Source organism: Ursus americanus, chromosome 32 (genome assembly GCF_024610735.1).
Source record: "Ursus americanus isolate L20-20 chromosome 32, mUrsAme1.1.p, whole genome shotgun sequence".
Classification (NCBI taxonomy): Eukaryota; Metazoa; Chordata; class Mammalia; order Carnivora; family Ursidae; genus Ursus; species Ursus americanus.
The window spans coordinates 28185561-28205781 of NC_142158.1; the positions used below are offsets into that span (position 1 = coordinate 28185561).

Below are 20221 nucleotides of genomic sequence, written 5' to 3' on the forward strand. Positions count from 1 at the left end.
GAGGATGTGGAGAAAGGGGAACCCTCTTACACTGTTGGTGGGAATGCAAGTTGGTACAGCCACTTTGGAAGACAGTGTGGAGGTCCCATAAAAAGTTAAAAATTGAGCTATCCTATGATCCAGCCATTGTACTACTGGGTATTTACCCCAAAGATACAGACGTAGTGAAGAGAAGGGCCATATGCACCTCAATGTTCATGGCAGTATTGTCCACAATAGCTGCATTGTGGAAGGAGCCAAGATGCCCTTCAACAGATGACTGGATTAAGAAGATGTGGTCCATATATACAATGGAATATTACTCAGCTATCAGAAAGAACGATTTCTCAACATTTGCTGCAACATGGATGGCACTGGAGGAGATAATGCGAAGCGAAATAAGTCAAGCAGAGAAAGACAATTACCATATGGTTTCACTCATTTATGGAGAATGAGAAGTAGGAAGATCGGTAGGAGAAGAAAGAGAAGAAGGAAGGGGGGGTAAAAAGAAGGGGGAATGAACCATGAGAGACTATGGACTGAGGGAAACAAACTGAGGGCGTCAGAGGGGAGGGGGCTGGGGGAATGGGATAGGCCGATGATGGATAGTAAGGAGGGCATGTATTGCATGGTGCACTGGGTGTTATATGCAACTAATGAATCATGGAACTTTACATCAAAAACTAGGGGAGTACTGTATGGTGACTAACATAATATAATAAAAAAATATTATTATAAAAAAAATCTTAAGTAGTTTCTGCATGGAAATATCAAAGGTTCAAAACAACCAAAGTAAAACCAATGAATCACTAACGTAACAATTAGTAAAAATTTATTGTGCACACGCTAAAAAGACAGATTGCAAACCAGAAACATTTAAACCAGAAGGCAGAAGGAGGCTCAGGGGTATCTTGTTATAAAGTAGCTTATGTTATGAGAAAGCAGTGACGGCTTAGTCTTCACAGGGATTGGCCACAATACTACAGTTTTCAGTGATTACCCCGTATCAACCATGCGAAACAGTTCAAGTTCCTTTGTCATTTCCAAAGGCACAAGAAAGAAATGATCCAGTTCAATTAGCCTTGCAAAATAAGCTGAATTAAGCTTTGTTCGTATGATGAAACTGGTTTTGTCTGCTTAGGGAATTTTTGAGGCTGGACTCCATTTGTTTCTGATTTTAGCAGTACAAAGCAGGTAAATCTGGATCCAGGGAAAGCGTAGAAGCATGTTATTTCCTGCACAGGAAGAAGGACGCTCCACGGTAAATGAAACATGCCTCACTAGCACCTCAGCATCCCTCTTGATCCATAATGGCACAGACTTGAAAAGACTAAATCCACCCATAGGGTCAAATATGTATCCTAATTACATTAGGACCCTGTATTCCACACAGGAATCCACACAGGAAACTCCCAAACCCTACAAAGACCTGTCACATGTCAGCTCTGCACTCACAGCTGCGTGACCTGAGCAAATTCCTTCACCTTTCTGAAACTCAGTATCCTCCTTGAAAAGCGGGGATGGCATTAGTGTGCTGCAGGTGCAGTAGGAGCCCTAGGGGTTTTTCATTCCACGTGCGGCGTATGTATGTTCCTCACAGCACCCTGACGAGGTGCCCTTAATGCCTCCAGCCAGAGACCATCAGGAGCACACCCGTGAATGAACAAGTTGGTTTTATTGTTTGTTGCAGTGAGAGAGAAAACTCCCCATGGAGAATCACGGGGCATCTCAGTGGGAGGGTGTTGGAACCTAAGAAGCAGAGCCCGTCGGAAATATCCAAAAGAGAATTCTTGCAAGGAGGTAGTTTACGCAACTGTGAGGTGCACTAGGCAAATCCGATCCACAGGGCTGGCCGCTGTCAGGAAAGGCAGCCTGCGGCTCCCAGCACAGGGGGGTGCTACAGCCCACAGTGGAATCTCTTCTCCCTCAGGGAAGCCGCGTCTCTGCTCTTTTCTTTCTTTCTTTTTTCTTTCTTTTTTTTTTTTTTTTGTTAAAGTTGGCTCCACACCCAGCATGGAGTCTAACATGGGGCTTGAATTCAGGACCCTGAGATTAAGACCTGAGCTGAGGTCAAGAGCCAGACGCTTAACCCACTGAGCCACCCAGGTGCCCACAGCTCTGCTCTGAAGACTTTACAGCTAGTTGGTTCTGACTCATCCAGATTATCTAGGAAGACCTCTCTTACTTAAACTCTACATGATTATACACTTGATTATAGACTTTAATCACATCTACAAAATATTTTCAGAGCAATGCCCACATTACTGTTTGATTGAATAACTGAGGACTAGAGCCTAGCCAACACATGAAACTGACAATTTAACTACTATGGGGTTTGGTCTTATGTTAGGTGATTTTAAGGAGGATGTAAGAAAGAGGGACTCCACTCTTCGTTGGATTGACAGGAAGTAGATGATGGGAGGGAGGAATTCTACAATTTGGCATCTTAATAAATCTTACTTCGAAGGAAGGAAGACTAGACTTAGGCTAAAGCTCTAACTAGTAAGAAAGCAGAAGGCAATCGTATCATCTAGGAAAGAAGGATGCTTGGTCATTTTTGTGGCTTGGACAATGTTCGTATTTTGTCTGTGTTCAGAAATGATTACTGAGTGGCCTTGTTTTCTGCGTTGATCCATTATGGTCACTAAGTGGCTGTCTGATGCTGCTGTTCTATGACGTGGTTTATGTTCACCAGGAAAACACCAGAACCTGGCTGTGAGCTGCAGACCAGCTCCTGGCAACACCAAGCCCTGCTTAATAGTACCAGGCAGCTCCCAGATGCTGGGACATTTCCTGTCTCACTCTTCCTACAGTCTCTGTCATCATGAGGTATGACAGTGTGCTAAGAAACACAAAGCCATCTATCAGGGACAGAGTGATTGACTCTAAGTGGAACCCCCCATTAACTTGTTGTGGCTTCCATAGCACGCAGAAAATCGATTCTTCTGGGGGGGAGGGGAATCTCCCTCTAATGACTACCTTTGATGTTAGCTCAAGTCCTAGTCCTTCACAAATATCTGAAATATGTGGCAGGATAAAGAGTATAAAAAGATCTAGGAGGTTCTGGGAAGGAAACCAATTTCTAAGTCATCGCAATTCCTTCCCCTCATTGTGCCCTCACCATTTGACCTACATTTGTCATTGTACAAAAAATTTAAAAACTAAAAATTATAGAGTGAGGTAGCCCAACCTGTCTTTAATGTGATCAGTGCCCCGAACTTGCCATTAAATGTAGATAGACGCACTAAAACACAGAGCACGAGGAATACTCCTGGCAGGAAAAAATTGAGATAAAAAATCATGCAATTACTGTAGGCAGCATTCATGACATTATGACTTCTTTTATTGTCCCAGGTGCAAATACTGGAGCTTTTAAAAACATGACAAGAACTTAACTAAACTGGATTTACATAAGTAGAAAGGCAAAGGTATTCCTTGCCTACCACCAGCAGAAATACTCTAGGCAGGTAAATCAAAATTTGGAAAATTTTACATGCAGTATGAAAGCCAAAAAGAAAGACAATTAACCCACATTCAGAGGCCAGGAAAGGGGAAATAGTTAGAGATTGCCAGGGAGGGGAATCAATTTATGGGAGAATTTTTGGAGATTGTAACCCAGAAAATCCTGAAGTACACCATATTAGTATTTACACATGAAGCTATTCAGAAATTTCCACCCCTCTTGCCACCAGCAAGCATATACACCCATAAGAAGATTCTGATTTAATATCCTCCCTCCTTTCCTAGATAATTCCCCCAGGTCTATTTGAATGGAAGCTACATCAGAACAAGGGGATTTCCCAAACCTTTCCAGGCTTCTTAGTACAAACTCTTCAACTGGCAACTGAGGTGTCATCATAGGGGATTTTTCTGATTGGCCAGAACCTGACCTGGCAGGCTTTGGTTTGGGTGTCTTTAGATTCCCTTCTCAGTTGGGTTCTCACCACTGCTCTGCAACTCAGAACAGCAACTGTGGAGACCACATTGAGAAAAGGATGACCCTGAACAGAGTTCTGATTCTGGGGACTCTTGCCCTGACCACCATGATGAGCCCCAGTGGCAGTGAAGACATTGTGGGTGAGTGCACAGCTGAGGGATGTGGGGACTATATTTGAGAAAAGGAATTGGAAGGGGAGAAAAAGTAGAGAGATTGTCATAGAAATAGCAGAGACTCCTCAAAGGTGTTCTCAATATTAAGCAGATCTAAAAATTATGGTCATTTTTCCTTCAGGAAATAGTGACCAAACCCACCTTCTTTGCTTCCTGTGCTGTTGCAGAGTTCATCAAAGACATTAATTGTTTCTAGTATCAGATCCAGTAAATATAGCCTGGAGGGCTCCGTGGCATTTATTCATGATTGCCTCAAAGATTAAGGATGTTTCCATGAGTGGATGTTTTGTTACTAAAAATTCATAAACTCTTGGTCCCAAATGTCTCTGAACAACATGTTGGGGTAAAGAGTTCCATGAATTATGCATACTATGTGGATATAAAGAAGTGTGCCCTCTTCTTTGTCTCAGATTTGCACACATTTTCATGCTGGAAACTGGCACGGGAGGAGTGGGTAAACAAGCCCAGCTGGATACCTATAGACAGGTCATTCTACCAGATGACCCCATGTATGTCACTTCACAAAAAATCAAATAAAATACGTATTTAGAAATGCTTTTCCAATAATGAAGACATAGAAATGTCAATGATCATTCTTGTTTCTTAATCGTTACTATTACAGGTGTGGCTTAATATTTTTTTTAATTTTAATTCCAGGATAGTTAACATACAGTGTTATTTTAGTTTATGATGTACAATATAGTGATTCAACAATTCTATACCTTACTCAATGCTCATCTAGATAAGTATACTCTTAATCCCTTTCACCTGTTTTTAACTGCCCCCCCCGTAACCATCAGTTTGTTCCCTAAAGTTAAGAGTCTGCTTTTTTATTTATCTTTTTATTTGTTCATTTGTTTTGTTTCTTAAATTTCACATATAAACGAAATCTTATGGTATTTGTCTTTCTCTGATTATTTCACTTAGCATTACACTCTCTAGTTCCTACTATATTGTTGCAAATGGCAAGATTTCAATCTTTTTATAGCTGAACAATATTCCATTGTATGTATATATACCGTATCTTCTTTATCCATTCATCTATCAATGGACAGTTGGGCTGCTTCCGTAATATTTTTTTTCTTTAACAAACTAGAGAACATCTTTATTTTTATTTTAAAATTGAAAGTTTTATGATGAAAAACTAGGTTAATTAAATTATATCATTCTCAAATTGTCAACTCAAATGACCTTTCTTTCTATCTAATGGAGATCCTTAAAAGGAAAACGGGGCAAGCACGTATTAATTGTTTAATCCCTCCAGCCCCTCTACCCTTATTCCTACCTCTCCGCACCCTCTCTTCAGGCATTCCTTTGTCATCCTTTCCTTCCAGGATCTATCCCTGGTCCTTTTTATTGTTGTTTTATTGACATGAAGAGTGGGTTTATAAAAACCAAAGTAGAAAAACCAAATAGTTAAGAGGAGATGTGAAATGGAGCATACTCTAATTTTCACCAACTTTGTTAACCATGACTGCTCCCATACTAATTTCATTTGGCGGTGGAAATTTCACTTGTTTCTCCAGAGAACGTCCAACTCCTTTCTTCAGCACCACACCAGATCACCCTGGTCAGGCTCATCTAATCCATTAGGTACAAAAAGCACAGTACCAAGGGCTTGTGGTGCTCATAGGGCACCATGAAAATGTTTTAATTTCTTTTAAACTTAGAAGAAAAAAAAATGAACTTTTAGGGTAGAAGAAAACGTTTTAATTTTTAATACAACCTGGATTATATTTGTCTTTGTACCAATGCAGTCACAATTATGATTTTTAATATTTTTATGAAAAAAGGGATCCATGAAAGGAATAGCGCTTAGGCACACAAGTCATAATACAGCCTTGGTCACTGCTGCTTCTGACCTTTATATGGTTCTGACACTTTTGTGTCTCTCAGCTTCCACTGCCCCTATTTCTACAATCCTTAAGAACAACAAATGATATTCAATACACACTTTTGAGCACACAGTGAGATAAATTTTGAGGACTCAAAGAGGAAAGGACATGTTATCTGTTCTCTGGTGCAGGAGCAGCCTGAAACTATAAAAGTGAATTGCTTCCAGTTGGCCCAGCAGTGTGATGTTCATCAACAGTTGGCAACCCAGGACAAGTACCAGATGAAAACAATAATTGCATATATTCATGTTTGAGAAAGGAGTCAAGGATAAAGAGTAGAGGTTATACAGGCTTTGTTGAGGGCCTTTTAAGTAATCAACCGAGGGGGTAATACTGGGCAGGGAAGAGAGTTGGGTGAGGTATAGATAAATTTGGAGAACAAGACACTGGAATGGAGGTGCTGGAGGTTTTAATGTGGTCAAAAACATGTTCAATGAGAGAACTTAGCTAAAATGTTGGTAACTAAGCAGGAACGTCAAGAAGGAATTGGAGATGTCCAGGAAATCTATAAAGATAACTTTGTTTCAAGGAGAAAGAGCCCTGCGAAGACCAAGGAACATGAAAGAATAATATACTTTGGTTTGACTGGCAGATGAGGTATTTGCAGAGGAGGTGGGACCAGAGGACAGCTGCTGTTCCCTTGCAGGACTCACCACAGAGTACTGTCTTTGTTCCTGTACTCACTTGACTCTCCCGCCATGTAATAAGCTCCTTGATGACAGAAACACCATGATTGGTGTTTCACTCCCCGCTCCTCATGATGTCTGACATCTCGCTGATGTTCAGTAAATGAGGAAGAACATAAAGAGGAAATGATAAAAAGCTCACATATGTCTTCACAAAATTGTCCAGTTAGGCTCACTAGGTGGAGTCCTACTGCTGCCATTCTACTTCCACGTCTTTCGCAAGTGCATTGTCCTTTGAGGAAAAGGGCCATAGTTTACCCGGAATTCTAAACAGATAGATATGTTGAGTCAGAATAAGGAGAGAGATTTAGTAACCTCCTCGAAAAAAAAAATAAAAAAGAGGGGGGTGTTAGGGAGTGACAAAAATCTAAAATCTAATAAAGCTTCCATTTTGTATTTCTGATGAAATCAAGTGCTCTCCCCTGAGGATTACTATTGTTCACAAAACAGTGACCCTAGGAGCATTGTTTATTTTTTATATTTTTTGTAATATTGTCACTGTCCTTGTCATACTCTTTCTTATACCCTATAATAGTTAAGGAACTCTTTTAAAACAGTATGGTCCTGTGTGCTTTTCTTTGGAAAAATAAGAAGAAGTAGAAGGAGGAACAGGAGGAGCGGGGAGAAGGAAGGGAGGGAGGGAGGGAGGGAGGGAGGGAGGGAGGCCTCTGTAGAAAATGTTCTGCTCTGAACCAGTCCTGGGGGGAGAGGAATCAAAATGTATGTGTTATTAACTGATGAAAGAATTAAGTAAGAGTTAAAACTTATGAAGTAGAGGGAAGTAAAGTGAATTTCTGAGAAAGGAAGCTAAAGCCGTGATAATTTACTCATTCCTTCATTCATTTCATTATAGTATTTGTCATAACCCGACTGAGTGTCCCAGGTGCTGAGCTAGGCACACAGACAACAGCAGTAACAAGACTGTTGTAATTCTGCTCTCATGGAGGCTACATGACGTGGAAGAGCAGACTGTATTCTAACTGGACAGTTACCAACACTGAGAGAGAGGGAGCAGGAGCAGGTGCTGGGAACTAAAGACTGTGCCACAGATGAAACCCACTATATTTGAAAGCTAGTTTCTTCTGTCACTTGATTTATGAATACTCTTTTCTCCATCTGTTTTCTACTTCTTGCTCCTCACCCTACTGACCAGCTGACCATGTTGCTTACTACGGCATAAACGTCTACCAGTCTTATGGTCCCTCTGGCCAGTACACCCATGAATTTGATGGAGATGAGTTGTTCTACGTGGACCTGGAGAAGAAGGAAACTGTCTGGCGGCTGCCTATGTTTAGCACATTTGAAACTTTTGACCCACAAGGTGCACTGAGAAACTTGGCTATAGGAAAACAAAACTTGAACATCATGATTAAGCGTTCCAACTATACCGCTGCTACCAATGGTATGTGTCCAATGCTCTGCCTCTCTTTACTGAATCTTCCCTACACACCAGGTCTCATTCACTTCCTCCCTAAGATAGATATCCTTGACTGCTTTCCAAGGATCTTTCCCCAGATTTTCTCATAGTAATTACTGAACATTCATCCTCTCCCATCTCACAACTGAAATATTGCTATCTAACACAAGGATCCTCACTCCCATACCATGTTCCTTGAATCCCTCAAGGACAAGTCCGGTAGATCTCTACTTTAGTAAGCACGCCCACAGAGGGAAGGGCACAAGAATAAGTGTAGGCAGTGTATATACACCATGTCCCATGCAGAAGGTGAGCAGGAACTCTTCTACCATCAGATGGGGAACCGTCGGTGGGAGGACTCTTGCAGGACACAGTGCAGAACCTCAGGGCAGAGCTTTTTACAGTTCATATCAGTGCTGCTTCCTCACCACAGAGGTTCCTGAGGTGACTGTGTTTCCCAAGTCTCCTGTGATGCTGGGTCAGCCCAACACCCTCATCTGTCTTGTGGACAACATCTTTCCTCCTGTGATCAATGTCACATGGTTGAAGAATAGACACTCAGTCACAGAAGGTGTTTCTGAAACCAGCTTCCTCGCAAAAACGGATCATTCCTTCTTAAAGATCAGTTACCTCACCTTCCTCCCTTCTGCTGATGATATTTATGACTGCAAGGTGGAGCACTGGGGCCTGGAGGAGCCACTTCTGAAACACTGGGGTATGTATGAACTCCACCCGCCTCAGCACCTTCTTTCTCTATCAACTCCAGAATACCCTACCTTTTAGCCCCTGAATCTGATGGCCCAAAGCTTGTTTCCCATGCTGCAAGAATTTCTAATAGACTTCGCTGTCTTCCCTAAGTCTGAGTTTCGTAGAACCAACACCACCCCTCGCGCTCCCACCAACACATGTGTACATGAACCACACTCTGTATTCTGACTTCCACAACCTCATTTGCACAGAACCTGAGATCGCAACCCCTATGTCAGAGCTGACAGAGACTGTGGTCTGTGCCCTGGGGTTGGCTGTGGGCCTTGTGGGCATCGTGGTGGGCACTGTCTTCATTGTCCAAGGCCTGCGTTCAGGTGGTACTCCCGGACATCAAGGACCTTTGTGAGCTGCACTCCAGAAACGAAGGTAAGGATTCAGATTTGTCAGAGCCGAGAGCTGGAGACACAGCACAGGAGGAAGGAAAGTGGGAGGAGTTTGTGGACACAAACATGATTGAAAAGTTGTAGGAGACTGGGGGAGGGCATGGTGACAGCACAGGCGCCCCCTAGCATCCGGCCATCTCATGTCTGTCGTATTGCAGGTGCTGCATGCCCACTGACCAGAGCAGAAGAGTGGACTTGATCGGTGACCTAGCACTGTTTCCTGGCCCAGTTCACCATATTCCTTCTCTCTTCCAATGCTCCTCGTCTCTCCTCTTCTCTGGAAGTTAATATCCACCTATACCCTCTGAGAGCTCACATACTCTTTGAAATTCTGCCCCTTGAGTGCCTGATTTTTTTTTTCTTTTCTCAGTTGTTACCTACAATGATATCTCTGGATGTTCCACCATGTCACCTGATCCTTTGTAACCCTGGTCCAATATTCCCATGGAAACAATAAATTTCACTTTATGAGGTCTTTTAGTAAAATTTTTCCTGTCTTTCATCTCAGGGCTGACTAGGACTGTGGCACCTGATGCTTCAGGTCTAGTTAATCTCACTTTCCAGATCATGTTTCATGCCCAGTAGCAGAGGAGCAAGCAAGTATAGACTGATACTATTTTGATATTTTAGCTGAGGTTAAAATTTCACTCCTATTATTCCCATGCTTCGGCATTACCACCCTTCCCCTAATTCAGTCATTAATGAAAGTAATATAAGCCCTCTGACGGTGGTATAGATTTGTTATAAAAGAAATACAAAAACCAAGAAATAAGTTCATACTTATTTTAATATAGTTTTAAAAAGCTATGACATAGAAATAAGTTAGGATAAAGGAATTTTGAATTTCAAAAGTACTGAAAGTCAAAATGGTTTTCCAAAACTTTAAAATTTCAATTTGTGAAGAATGAATGATGATAGGACCAGCTTTCCTCTCCTTTATTCACCCATAAGAAGGTAAGAATTTTTTAGGCAGGAAAAGAAATGGAAATCAGTTAGGAGAATATTAGAATAAGACCATGAGTTATGTATTTGAAAAGAACCAAATACTTCGTTCTTACTTAAGGATAGAAACAACAGGACGAGGAATGGGAGTAGAAACCACAGACATACTTAAGTTTCTGAGAACACAGGTGTAGTTTGCCTCACCTCCTACATGAATCCCTGCTAGATAAGCACATAGACCTGCCTGTGCCACCATGGCATGTCAGGGACAGTAGAGTGAATATAGCTGCAGGATGTTTCTAGGCAGATCAGCTTAGGTCAAGCTCACCGAATCCCTGTGCAGCCCTGTGCACCCTAGAAAACAGCAAAACACTCCCATAACCCCAACCCCCTGCCCCTCACCCCTAACCCCTCCTGCTTAAGGAAAGAATGAGCCTATGAGAGAGAAGTCTCAGGAGGGACAACATGGTGGAGATAATGTACTGGCAGCTATGGATGCTGACTCTTCTTCTAGATACATTGTCTTCTAGCGGTAACTCTGGCAGAGGAAATGGATCAACAGATGGATTCTCTGGCTTTCTTGAGTGTGTCCAAGACTTCACTCTTGAAAGTGTATGTGACTTGACTTGGAGTCATTTTGCCCTTTGAAATTGTTTTAGGCACAAATTTGCTTCAGTCCTCTCACTCTTCAACTACTGTGTCCATGCACTGTATCTAAGACACTACTATTATGGAATAGCTGTAAAATGTAGGAGGCTGTCCCTGTCCATGCCACCTGCATCAATGAGCTTGAAGTGTAATTGGGGGGAAAAAGACACAATTTTAATACAGTAGTTGATGCCACATAGTTTGATGGAAAGAAACCTAAATTCAATTCAGGATTCAGCACTTTATAACTAGTATTTTAAATGTTGTAACACTGAGTAAATATATTGAGTCATGTATTTCTCATCCATAATGTGGAAGTAATAATACTTTCCTTGAAGTTACTGACAGAGTTTGAATAATCTTGATATATAGGCTGTGCCTTACACATAGTATACAAATACATGAGAAAACATTGCTAGTTGTATCCATAATTAATTTATTAAAAAGAATAGATCATATCATATAAAAACACTTCTCTTCTCTGAGTTCATTAATGATTTAGAATATCCAAACATGGAGCTATGAATTAATTTCTTTTCATAAGTTAATGAGAGGATTTTTCCCCCCCAGAAACTCAGAGACTCAGAAATTGGGTTAGGCTAAGAGTATAGATAGGGTATGGCATTCGGTGACATGTCATGGTGGAGGGTTGCTAAGAGAATTCTTAGAACAGTAAGTTGTAATATTTGACTTTGGGTTTTTAAGACAAAGGTACATGTACAAATCTTATGCATTTTTACTTTGGGGAAAAGTGGGAAAGATTCGAGGAGGAAAAGCTCCCTGTGAGGTAAAAGTAAGACAATAATTAAAAATTCAGACTAGGAATTAGTAAATTTAGGGTAACTAACCCAGAAGTTATCATGAAAATGTGGGTAACAGAACACAGAGGCTGTCAGGCCAGTGAAACTACTCTGCACGATACTGTAATGGTGGATACATGCCATTACACATTTGTTCAAACGCACAGACTACACACCAAGAGTGAACCCTAGTGTAAACTATGGACTTGAGATGATAATAATCTGTCAATGTAGTGTCATCAATAGTAATAAATGTACCACACTGGTAGGGGATGTTGATAGTAAGGGAGGTTGTGCTTGGTGGGACGAGGATATATGGGAAATCTCTGTACCTTCCACTTGGAACATAAAATTCCTCTAAAATAAAGCATTTTAAAAAAGCAGAAGATGTAAGCAATTAAGATACCAAATGTATAAAAATTTTAGCATAAAAAATGTAGATGATCTGAAAATGGACAAATGTACTCAGGAAGAATTTTTGGCAATAAACTTTCAAATAAATGGTATATAAATTTCAATGATTCATGAGGTGAGACCTCAGGAATTTGGATATGGGGTGTGTGTGTGTGTGTGTGTGTGTGTGTGTGTGTGTGTGTATTATTGTAATATAAGGGTTACATTGAATTGCATTAGGACCACTGTTCCAGGAATACACAAATGCTGACCTATTCAGACTCCTTCCCCATGAAATACAGAGGAAAACAAATGTAATGGAAGTTGCATTTTATTAAGGGGATTCATTCATAAAGTCTTCACATAATTTTAAAATAGGATTAAAATTAATTCTAGAAACAAGAGCAATCATTTCATTTTATCAGCTAAAAGTTAAAAGTGGGATCAGCACATGACATTACACAAAGTTGATATAAGTCCTCATGATATTAAATTATGTGATTCTTTTTTTATAATAATATTTTTTATTATATTATGTTAGTCACCATACAGTACATCCCTGGTTTTTTATGTAAAGTTCCATGATTCATTAGTTGCGTATAACTCCCAGTGCACCATGTAATATGTGCCTTCCTTACTACCCATCACCAGCCTATCCCATTCCCTCACCCCCCTCCCCTCTGAAGCCCTCAGTTTGTTTCTCAGAGTCCATAGTCTCTCATGCTTCATTCCTCCTAAATTATGTGATTCTTAAAACATTATTTGAGTTATTTGAATTATTTCTGATTGTGTGCATAAGATGTGATTTTATTAATATTTAATATTAATATCATACTATTGAAAAGATACATAATTAGAAAATCACATTTTTTAATAATTTTTATTTTGTTATATTAGTCACCATACAGTACATCCCCAGTTTTTGATGCAATGTTCCATGATTCATTATTTGCGTATAACACCCATTGCGCCATGCAATATGTGCCCTCCTTAATACCCATCACTGGCCTTAATACCCATCCCTCCCCTCCCCGAAGCCCTCAGTTTGTTTCCCAGAGTCCACATTTTTTTCAACAAATCATTTGCAAGGAAAATAGTGAACAGAGAAATTTCACATCAAAAAAAAAAAACAAACAAACAAAACAAAACAAAACCTGAAGATACATGTGAACAAAATGTTAGGCTTTGTTTGGATGCATATTTAAACAAAACAACTGTTAAAAAATTCTTGTGAGACAATCACAAAAATTGAACACTGGCTGTATTAAGAAATTATTTAATTTGGGGTGAGGTAATGGCAATGTTATGTTTCTAAAAAGTCATTATATTTTAGATTTTCATAATAAAATATCAATAAAATGATATGCTGTATAAGATTATCTTCAAACTAATCCTGTATAAGTGTAAGATTAAGTGGATGGGTTTACAAAATTATCCACGAATTAATAATTATTAAAGCCGGACTGTTGATACATGGTACTATTCTCTCCACTGCTACAGATAGTTCAAATTTTTCATAATACAAAGGTTTTTTTTTTTAATATTCTGAGAGAACAACAACAAAAAAAAGGCAAAGAAGCATTCTGATCGAAGTTATGTTGGTTTTTAAGATTTTCCTCATTTTTATCCCAGTTAGGAAACTGTGAGTATCCAAATTCTTCTCCAAACCATAGACCTCACGGAAATGTAAACCTAAAGAAAATGTACGCAACAAGGATAATAGTAAAGGAAAGCAAAGTAATGCTAACTCTATTATTGGTTGTACTAAGCCCCAAACTTTGCTAATATATTTCCTAATTTAATTAATAATTTAAAAATAAAAATGGTCATTGAGTACCAGTGTTGTGATACATACCATACTATGTTCTGACTGTATTAAAATAATGTAAAAGCAGATACCTTCACTGTCTTCACAGAATTTACATTCCAGTGGGTGGAAATATGCATATATAAAATAATTCCACAAACTTAAAATTACAAACTTGGAAGAACTTACAAAAGAAAAGCAAAAGGTAACATGAGACTATTGCACAGGAACCACGCATAATTTGGTGGAGTTTAGAGGAGGCTTGAATAAATCTTTTTTTTTTAAGATTTTATTTATTTATTTGACAGAGATAGAGACAGCCAGCGAGAGAGGGGACACAAGCAGGGGGAGTGGGAGAGGAAGAAGCAGGCTCATAGCGGAGGAGCCTGATGTGGGGCTCGATCCCAAAACGCCAGGATCACACCCTGAGCTGAAGGCAGACGCTTAATGACTGAGTCACCCAGGCGCCCCTTGAATAAATCTTTGAGATGAAATAGATATTGTGTAGTATGCAAAGAAAATAAATAAATAAATAAATAAATAAATAAATAAATAATTCCATTAAAGTAGAAATAATGGGTTTGAACTATGCTTTAGACCAAATGGACCTAATGGACATTTTTAGAGACCTGAATAGACACTTTTCCAAGAAGGGTATTCAAATGGCCAACAGGTACTCAACATCACTAATCATTAGGGAAATGCAAATCAAAACCACGAGATATCACCTCACACCTGTCAGAATGCCTATCATCAAGAAAATAAGAAATAACAAGTGTTGGCAAGGATATGGAGAAAGGGGAACCTCCACGCTGTTGGTGGGAATGTAAATTGGTTCAAACCTATGGAAAACAATATGGAGGTTCCTCAAAAACTTGAGATAACTACACCCTCATATCCATTACAAATTTATTTACCATAGCCAAGACATGGAAACAATTTAAGTGTCCCTTGATGATGAAGGGATAAAGCAAATGTTATACACACACACACGCACACGCATACACACATGCACACATGCATATACACACCACACAATGGAATACTATTCAGCCATAAGAAAGAATGAAATCTTGCCATTTATGACAACATGGACAGACCTTAAAGGTATTATGAAAAATGAAATGTCAGGCAGAGAAAGACAAATACCATACACTTTCACTTATGTGTGGAATCTAAAAAACAAAACAAATGAAAAAACAAAATCAGACTCCTAGATACAGAGAACAGACTGATGGTTGCCAGAGGAGAGGGGGCTTGGGTGATGGGCAAAATGGGTGAAAGTATCAAGGGGAAAAAACTTCCAGTTATAAAATAAATAAATCATGGGGAATGTCATGTATAGCATGGGGAATATACACAGCAACACTGTGTTAACTTTGTATGGTGACAAATGGTAACTAGACTTACTACGCTGATCATTTCATAATACATATAAATGTTAAGTTACTATGTTGTACGCCTGAAACTCATATAATATCGTATGTCAATTATACTTGAATTAATTTTGTATGGTGACAGATGTTAACTAGATTTATTGTAGTGATCATTTCACAAGATACACAAATATCAAATCATGTATGTCAATTATATCTCAATGAAAAAGAAATGGCTGTTTTCACTTTGAAAAAAAAAGTCTTGGCAACAATTTCTTGGATATAAAACCAAAAGCACAAGCATAAATAAATAAACAAACAAACAAACAAAGTGTGACTACATCAAATTTAAAAACTTTTGCACAGCCAAACAAACAATCGGCCAAATGCAAAGGCAACCTGTGGAATGGGAATATATATATATTTGCAAACCATCTATCTGACAAGAGGTTAATATAAAGGTACCCTTACAAATCAAGACCAAAGAACACAAATAATTTAAAAATAGGCAGAGGAGGACTTCCAGGGAAGCAGGCAGAGTAGGAGGATCCTAAGCTCACCTCATCCCATAGATACAACTAGATAACATCCACGTCACTGTAAATAACCCAGAAAACCACCTGAAGTCTGGCAGAACAGACTCTCCACAGCTAAATGGAGAGGAGAAGTCACATCAAAGGGGAAAGAAGGGCAGAGATGCTGTTGGGAGCTAAATGGACCCATAGGGCTGGTCCACAGGAGGAGGGATGCTGTGGGCTCCAAGAAGGGGGAGAAACAGACCTTCCCACCAGGCACTCTAGGCATGTGGAACCCACACAGGGGAGACAAATCCCCATAACATTTGACTTTTAAAACCAGAATGACACAATTCTCAGTTCTTATATTCAGTAGGGCTTAACACCTAGAACTTTAAAAATCAGCAGACTTGGCTCCTGGGGAGCCAGAGGGCAATAGGAAACTGGGTCCTTGCCCTTGAAGAGACAATACAGCACACAACCCTGTGAAGATACAGCATGCAAGCAGCAGTTTGAAAACCACCTGGGATATACAGGAGGGAGTTTTGTTTACTAATCTCAGAGCACGTGTTGGAGTGGCAGGGATCTTTGGGAGACTTCTTCAAGAACAAAAGAGCTGGTGGGTGCCATTCCATCCTTTGCCCTCCAACCTATACACACAGACACCTGCAGGAACCAGCACAGCACCAACAGTTGCTACCTAACTTGCTAACAGTGCCCCCCACCCCCACATACTCTTATGGACACACTCACTTCAACCAGACCTCAGCTCCATGATCCCTCCCACATCAGACCTATGCAAACCTTGATAACACCTCACACCCTGCACCGCCTTCTCCTGTGGACCTGCCCCCTGCAATACCTCTGGCCAGAGGGCATCCAAAGCAATGCCAACCAGCTGGCAGGATGCAAGCAGCCCTGACAGGAGCCAGTGCGACTCCAAAGTGACTCCTGCCTCGGGAAGAAGGGATGATAACCACACAGATGAATCCAATCTTAGCTCCAGCAACAGTCTGGGAGCAGACATCTGGTCTGACTGAGGTCCTGCCCAACAATGAATGCTCCTCAAGAGACAATGCAGGGAAAGCAACCAGTAGTTCAGTGCTACCCCATCTCTGGCAAACACCTGGTCTGACTCAACTCAAGCCCAACACAGCCCCAGACTGCCCCACTAACAACACAGGGACCAAACTCTGCCTACAACAGGCACAGAGAGCCATCGCAGATGACTGGACTGAAGTCAAATGTGGCTCAGCCACAACAGTAGGGTGCATGCAACATATACAGGAGCCAACATAGAAGTGCCAGGTTCTGGTGGACAGGGGACAGTCCACTGCAGGGCACCACTGGACCTCTACTTCATAAAGCCACTAATTTCAAGAGCAGGAGATGTAGGTGACTTTTCTAACAAATAGAAAGAGACGCAGAGAGTTAGACAAAATGAGGAGACAGAGGAATGTGTCCTAAGTGAAAAAAAAAAAAGACAAAATCACAGGAAAAGAGTTAAACCAAAAGGAGAAAATAAATATTCCTAGTAGAGAATTTAAAGTCATGGTCATAAAGATACTCAGTGGACTTGAGAAAAGAGTGGAGGACCTCAGTGAGACCCTTAATGAAGATAGATTTGGGGAAGATGACAGAGTAGGAGGCCCCTGAGCTCTCCCTGTCCCAGGTTTATGACTAGATACCAACCACAGCCAAGCCAGTAAACCAGACGGTGACCCACAGACTGGCAGAACAAACTCCACAACAAAACAAACGGAGAAGAAGCTGCATCTGAAAGTTAACCTCTCAGGTCAGAATGGTGGAAGGAGGCTGTCCGCAGGAGGGAGGGAGCTGCACCCATGGAGGGCGCTGAGAAACAGGTCCTCGCACAGGAAACTTCACGGGAAAGACCAATCCCCATAAAATCTAGCTTCAAAAACCAGAGGGGTTAAATTCTCTGAATTTTTAAAATCAGTGAGATTTGGAGTCTAGATCTTTAAAAGTCAGCGGACTCAGCACTGGGTGGGGTGGGAAGGTGAGTGAGAGCTGGATTGCTGCCTTTAAAAAGACAGCAGCCTGCACAAAGAGGCAACATAAAAAGACAGTTTACACAGGATGGGGGCAAACAGGAGACAGATCTGTTCATACTGATTTCAGAGCGTGTTGGGGGACTTCTCTGAAAAAGGAGCCGGCAGGCACCACTTGCCAACCCTGCCCGCCAGCATAAACACAGAGCCAGCTGCAGGAGGTGGCTCTGCACGCCCTTGCTACCTAACCTGCTAGCGGTGTGCCAGGCCCACGAGTTCTCCTGAGGACTCACCCACTCCCAGCCCACAAGCTTCAGCCCTGGGCTCAGGGCAGATTTTGTTAAGGTCATGCTGGCACCCTGTCAAGCTGCAGGGTTCATAGCCCTGGCAGGTGCACAGCTGCCACCACACACTGTGAACAGCCACCCCCACAGCACCCAGACACTGCACAGCAGCCAGCCCCCACTGAGTGCCGTGCACAGCTGCCACCCCGCAGTGTAACCAGCCACACACCCCCGACCACCGTGCTGGGTCCTACTGAACCCAGCCATCATCATGAGCCACATCCTACCTCAGTCCACTGGCCACCCCAGCAGGCAGTCCCCAACCACTGCAGTGCTTCAGTGGATCTGACATGAGACTAGTGTCCCAGTGCAAATTTTGCTAGCACTGCTACCCTTCTCCCAACTTTCCTAGCAGACACACCCTCAGAGCTGGGCTGCCTGGGCTCCACTAACACCACAGAGAACAAGCACAGCCCAAGGTAGGCAGCGAGTCAGTGCAAACAACTGCATTTCCCACAAAGGAAGAGTGTCTCAAATACAACAAGAGGGCATAAGCAGCACATATGGGATACTACTTGAAGTGCCAGGTTCTGGTGAACAGGGAACACTACACTGCAGGCCATCTCAGGACCTCTTCTTCATAAAGTCACTAATTTCATGAGCAAAAAAACGTAGGTGACTTTCTTAACACAGAGAAACAGACACAGAGAAGCAGACAAGATGAGGAGACAAAGAAATTTATCCAAAATGAAAGGACATAGGAGCTAAGATGGGAGCATAGTAGGAGGACCCTAGACTCATCTCATCCCTTGAACACAACTAGATAACTATCAAATCGTTCTAAATATCACAGAAACCAACCTGAAGCCTGACAGAACAAACTTCACAACTAAAGGGAGAGAAGAAGCCACATCGAGGGAAGTAGGAACTACAGAACAGTGGTTTGGGGGAGAAACAGATCCAGGGTGCTGCAGAGGGAAGAGAACCGTGGTCCTGGAGAGAGGCAAGAGAGAGAGGAGCACATAGAGGAATGTGCAAGAACACTTCCCCAAAGCTATTGGATGGGAAAATGAGGAGGGTTGATTTTCATGAGCTCGTGCTACAAGCAGGACTTAAAGACTGGAGTTTTAAAGGTCAGGGAGCAATCTGAAGAATGCTTGGGACCCATGAGGGTTGGGGAGAGATAATTCCCTCTTCTTAGAGCTGGTCCCTGAGAGGCAGAGCTCAGGGAAATGCCTCTCTGGGGACAAAGGAGTTGGCCAATGCCATTTCCCTCCCCCACCGCTCAGCATAAACACAGAGCAGACTGTGGAAAGTAGCTTAGCCCAGAACTGGCTGCCCAACCTGCTTACACCAAGACCCACACCTCCGCACTCTGGCACAACTGTGGGTCTCAGTCAAGCTTGCATCAGCCCCAGCTTGTCGTGCCCCTTCCTCAGAAGACCAGCAGAAACCCCAGTCCACGCCATATGCCCCAAACAGAAAGTTCTGCAAGGCTTCAGTTCTAGTGAAAGTAGTATCAAGTTTCATTTAACAAGCAGACCAGAGCATGCCAAGAACCAAATAGTGCCCACTGCAGGCAAAGAGAGCCTCTGGCCTGAAGAATGGAGCAGCCAAAACACAATAGCAGAGCTCATGCTGCACACACCAGACACATTCCCTGAAATGCCAGCACTGGACACTACATGACCTCTTCTTCATAAAGTCATTACTCTCAGGAGCAGGAAATGTAACACAGAGAAGACAGAGATGTAGACAAAATGCTAAGGTGGAGGAATTCACCCCAAATGAAAGAATAAGATAAGGTCACAGCCAGAGATCCAAGTGAAGCATATAAGTAATATGCCTGGAGATGGAGATGGAGATATATAAAGCAACAATCATAAGGATACTCTCTGGCTTGAGAAAAGAATGGAAGACTCTAGGGAGGCCCTTACCATAGAGATAAAAAAGTTCAAAAAGCATCAGTCAGAAATGAAAAATGCAATAACTAAGATTGGAAAAAGGATGGGTGCAATGAACATAAGGCTGGAAGAAGCAGAGAAATGAATAAGAGATAAAGAACACAAAATAATGGAAAATAATGAAGCTGAACAAAAGAGAGAAAGAATTATGGAACACAAGAACAGACTTAGGGAACTCAGTGATTCCATGAAACATAATAACATTTGTATCATAGGAGTCCCAGAAGAATAGACAGAAGAGG

The 20221-nt window shown here is 41.5% G+C and overlaps 1 protein-coding gene across 1 annotated transcript; it reads left to right on the forward strand.

Moving 5' to 3' along the window:
- Positions 1–3915: 3915 nt before the first annotated feature.
- Positions 3916–9713, forward strand: LOC123790951 (SLA class II histocompatibility antigen, DQ haplotype D alpha chain-like). The gene is made up of 5 exons (XM_045795560.2): positions 3916–4056; positions 7824–8072; positions 8521–8802; positions 9047–9221; positions 9397–9713. The coding sequence occupies exons 1-4, from the start codon at positions 3975–3977 to the stop codon at positions 9199–9201; spliced, it is 768 nt and encodes a 255-aa protein (XP_045651516.2). The 5' UTR covers positions 3916–3974; the 3' UTR covers positions 9202–9221; positions 9397–9713.
- Positions 9714–20221: the final 10508 nt, after the last annotated feature.

Bases quoted from the DNA above. Each gene is read 5' to 3' on its own strand.
- LOC123790951 (XM_045795560.2), top strand. From the start codon at position 3,975: ATGACCCTGAACAGAGTTCTGATTCTGGGGACTCTTGCCCTGACCACC. The intron at 4,057-7,823 runs GTGAGTGCACAG...CCTACTGACCAG, and splicing joins TGGCAGTGAAGACATTGTGG to CTGACCATGTTGCTTACTAC. The intron at 8,803-9,046 runs GTATGTATGAAC...TCATTTGCACAG, and splicing joins GCCACTTCTGAAACACTGGG to AACCTGAGATCGCAACCCCT.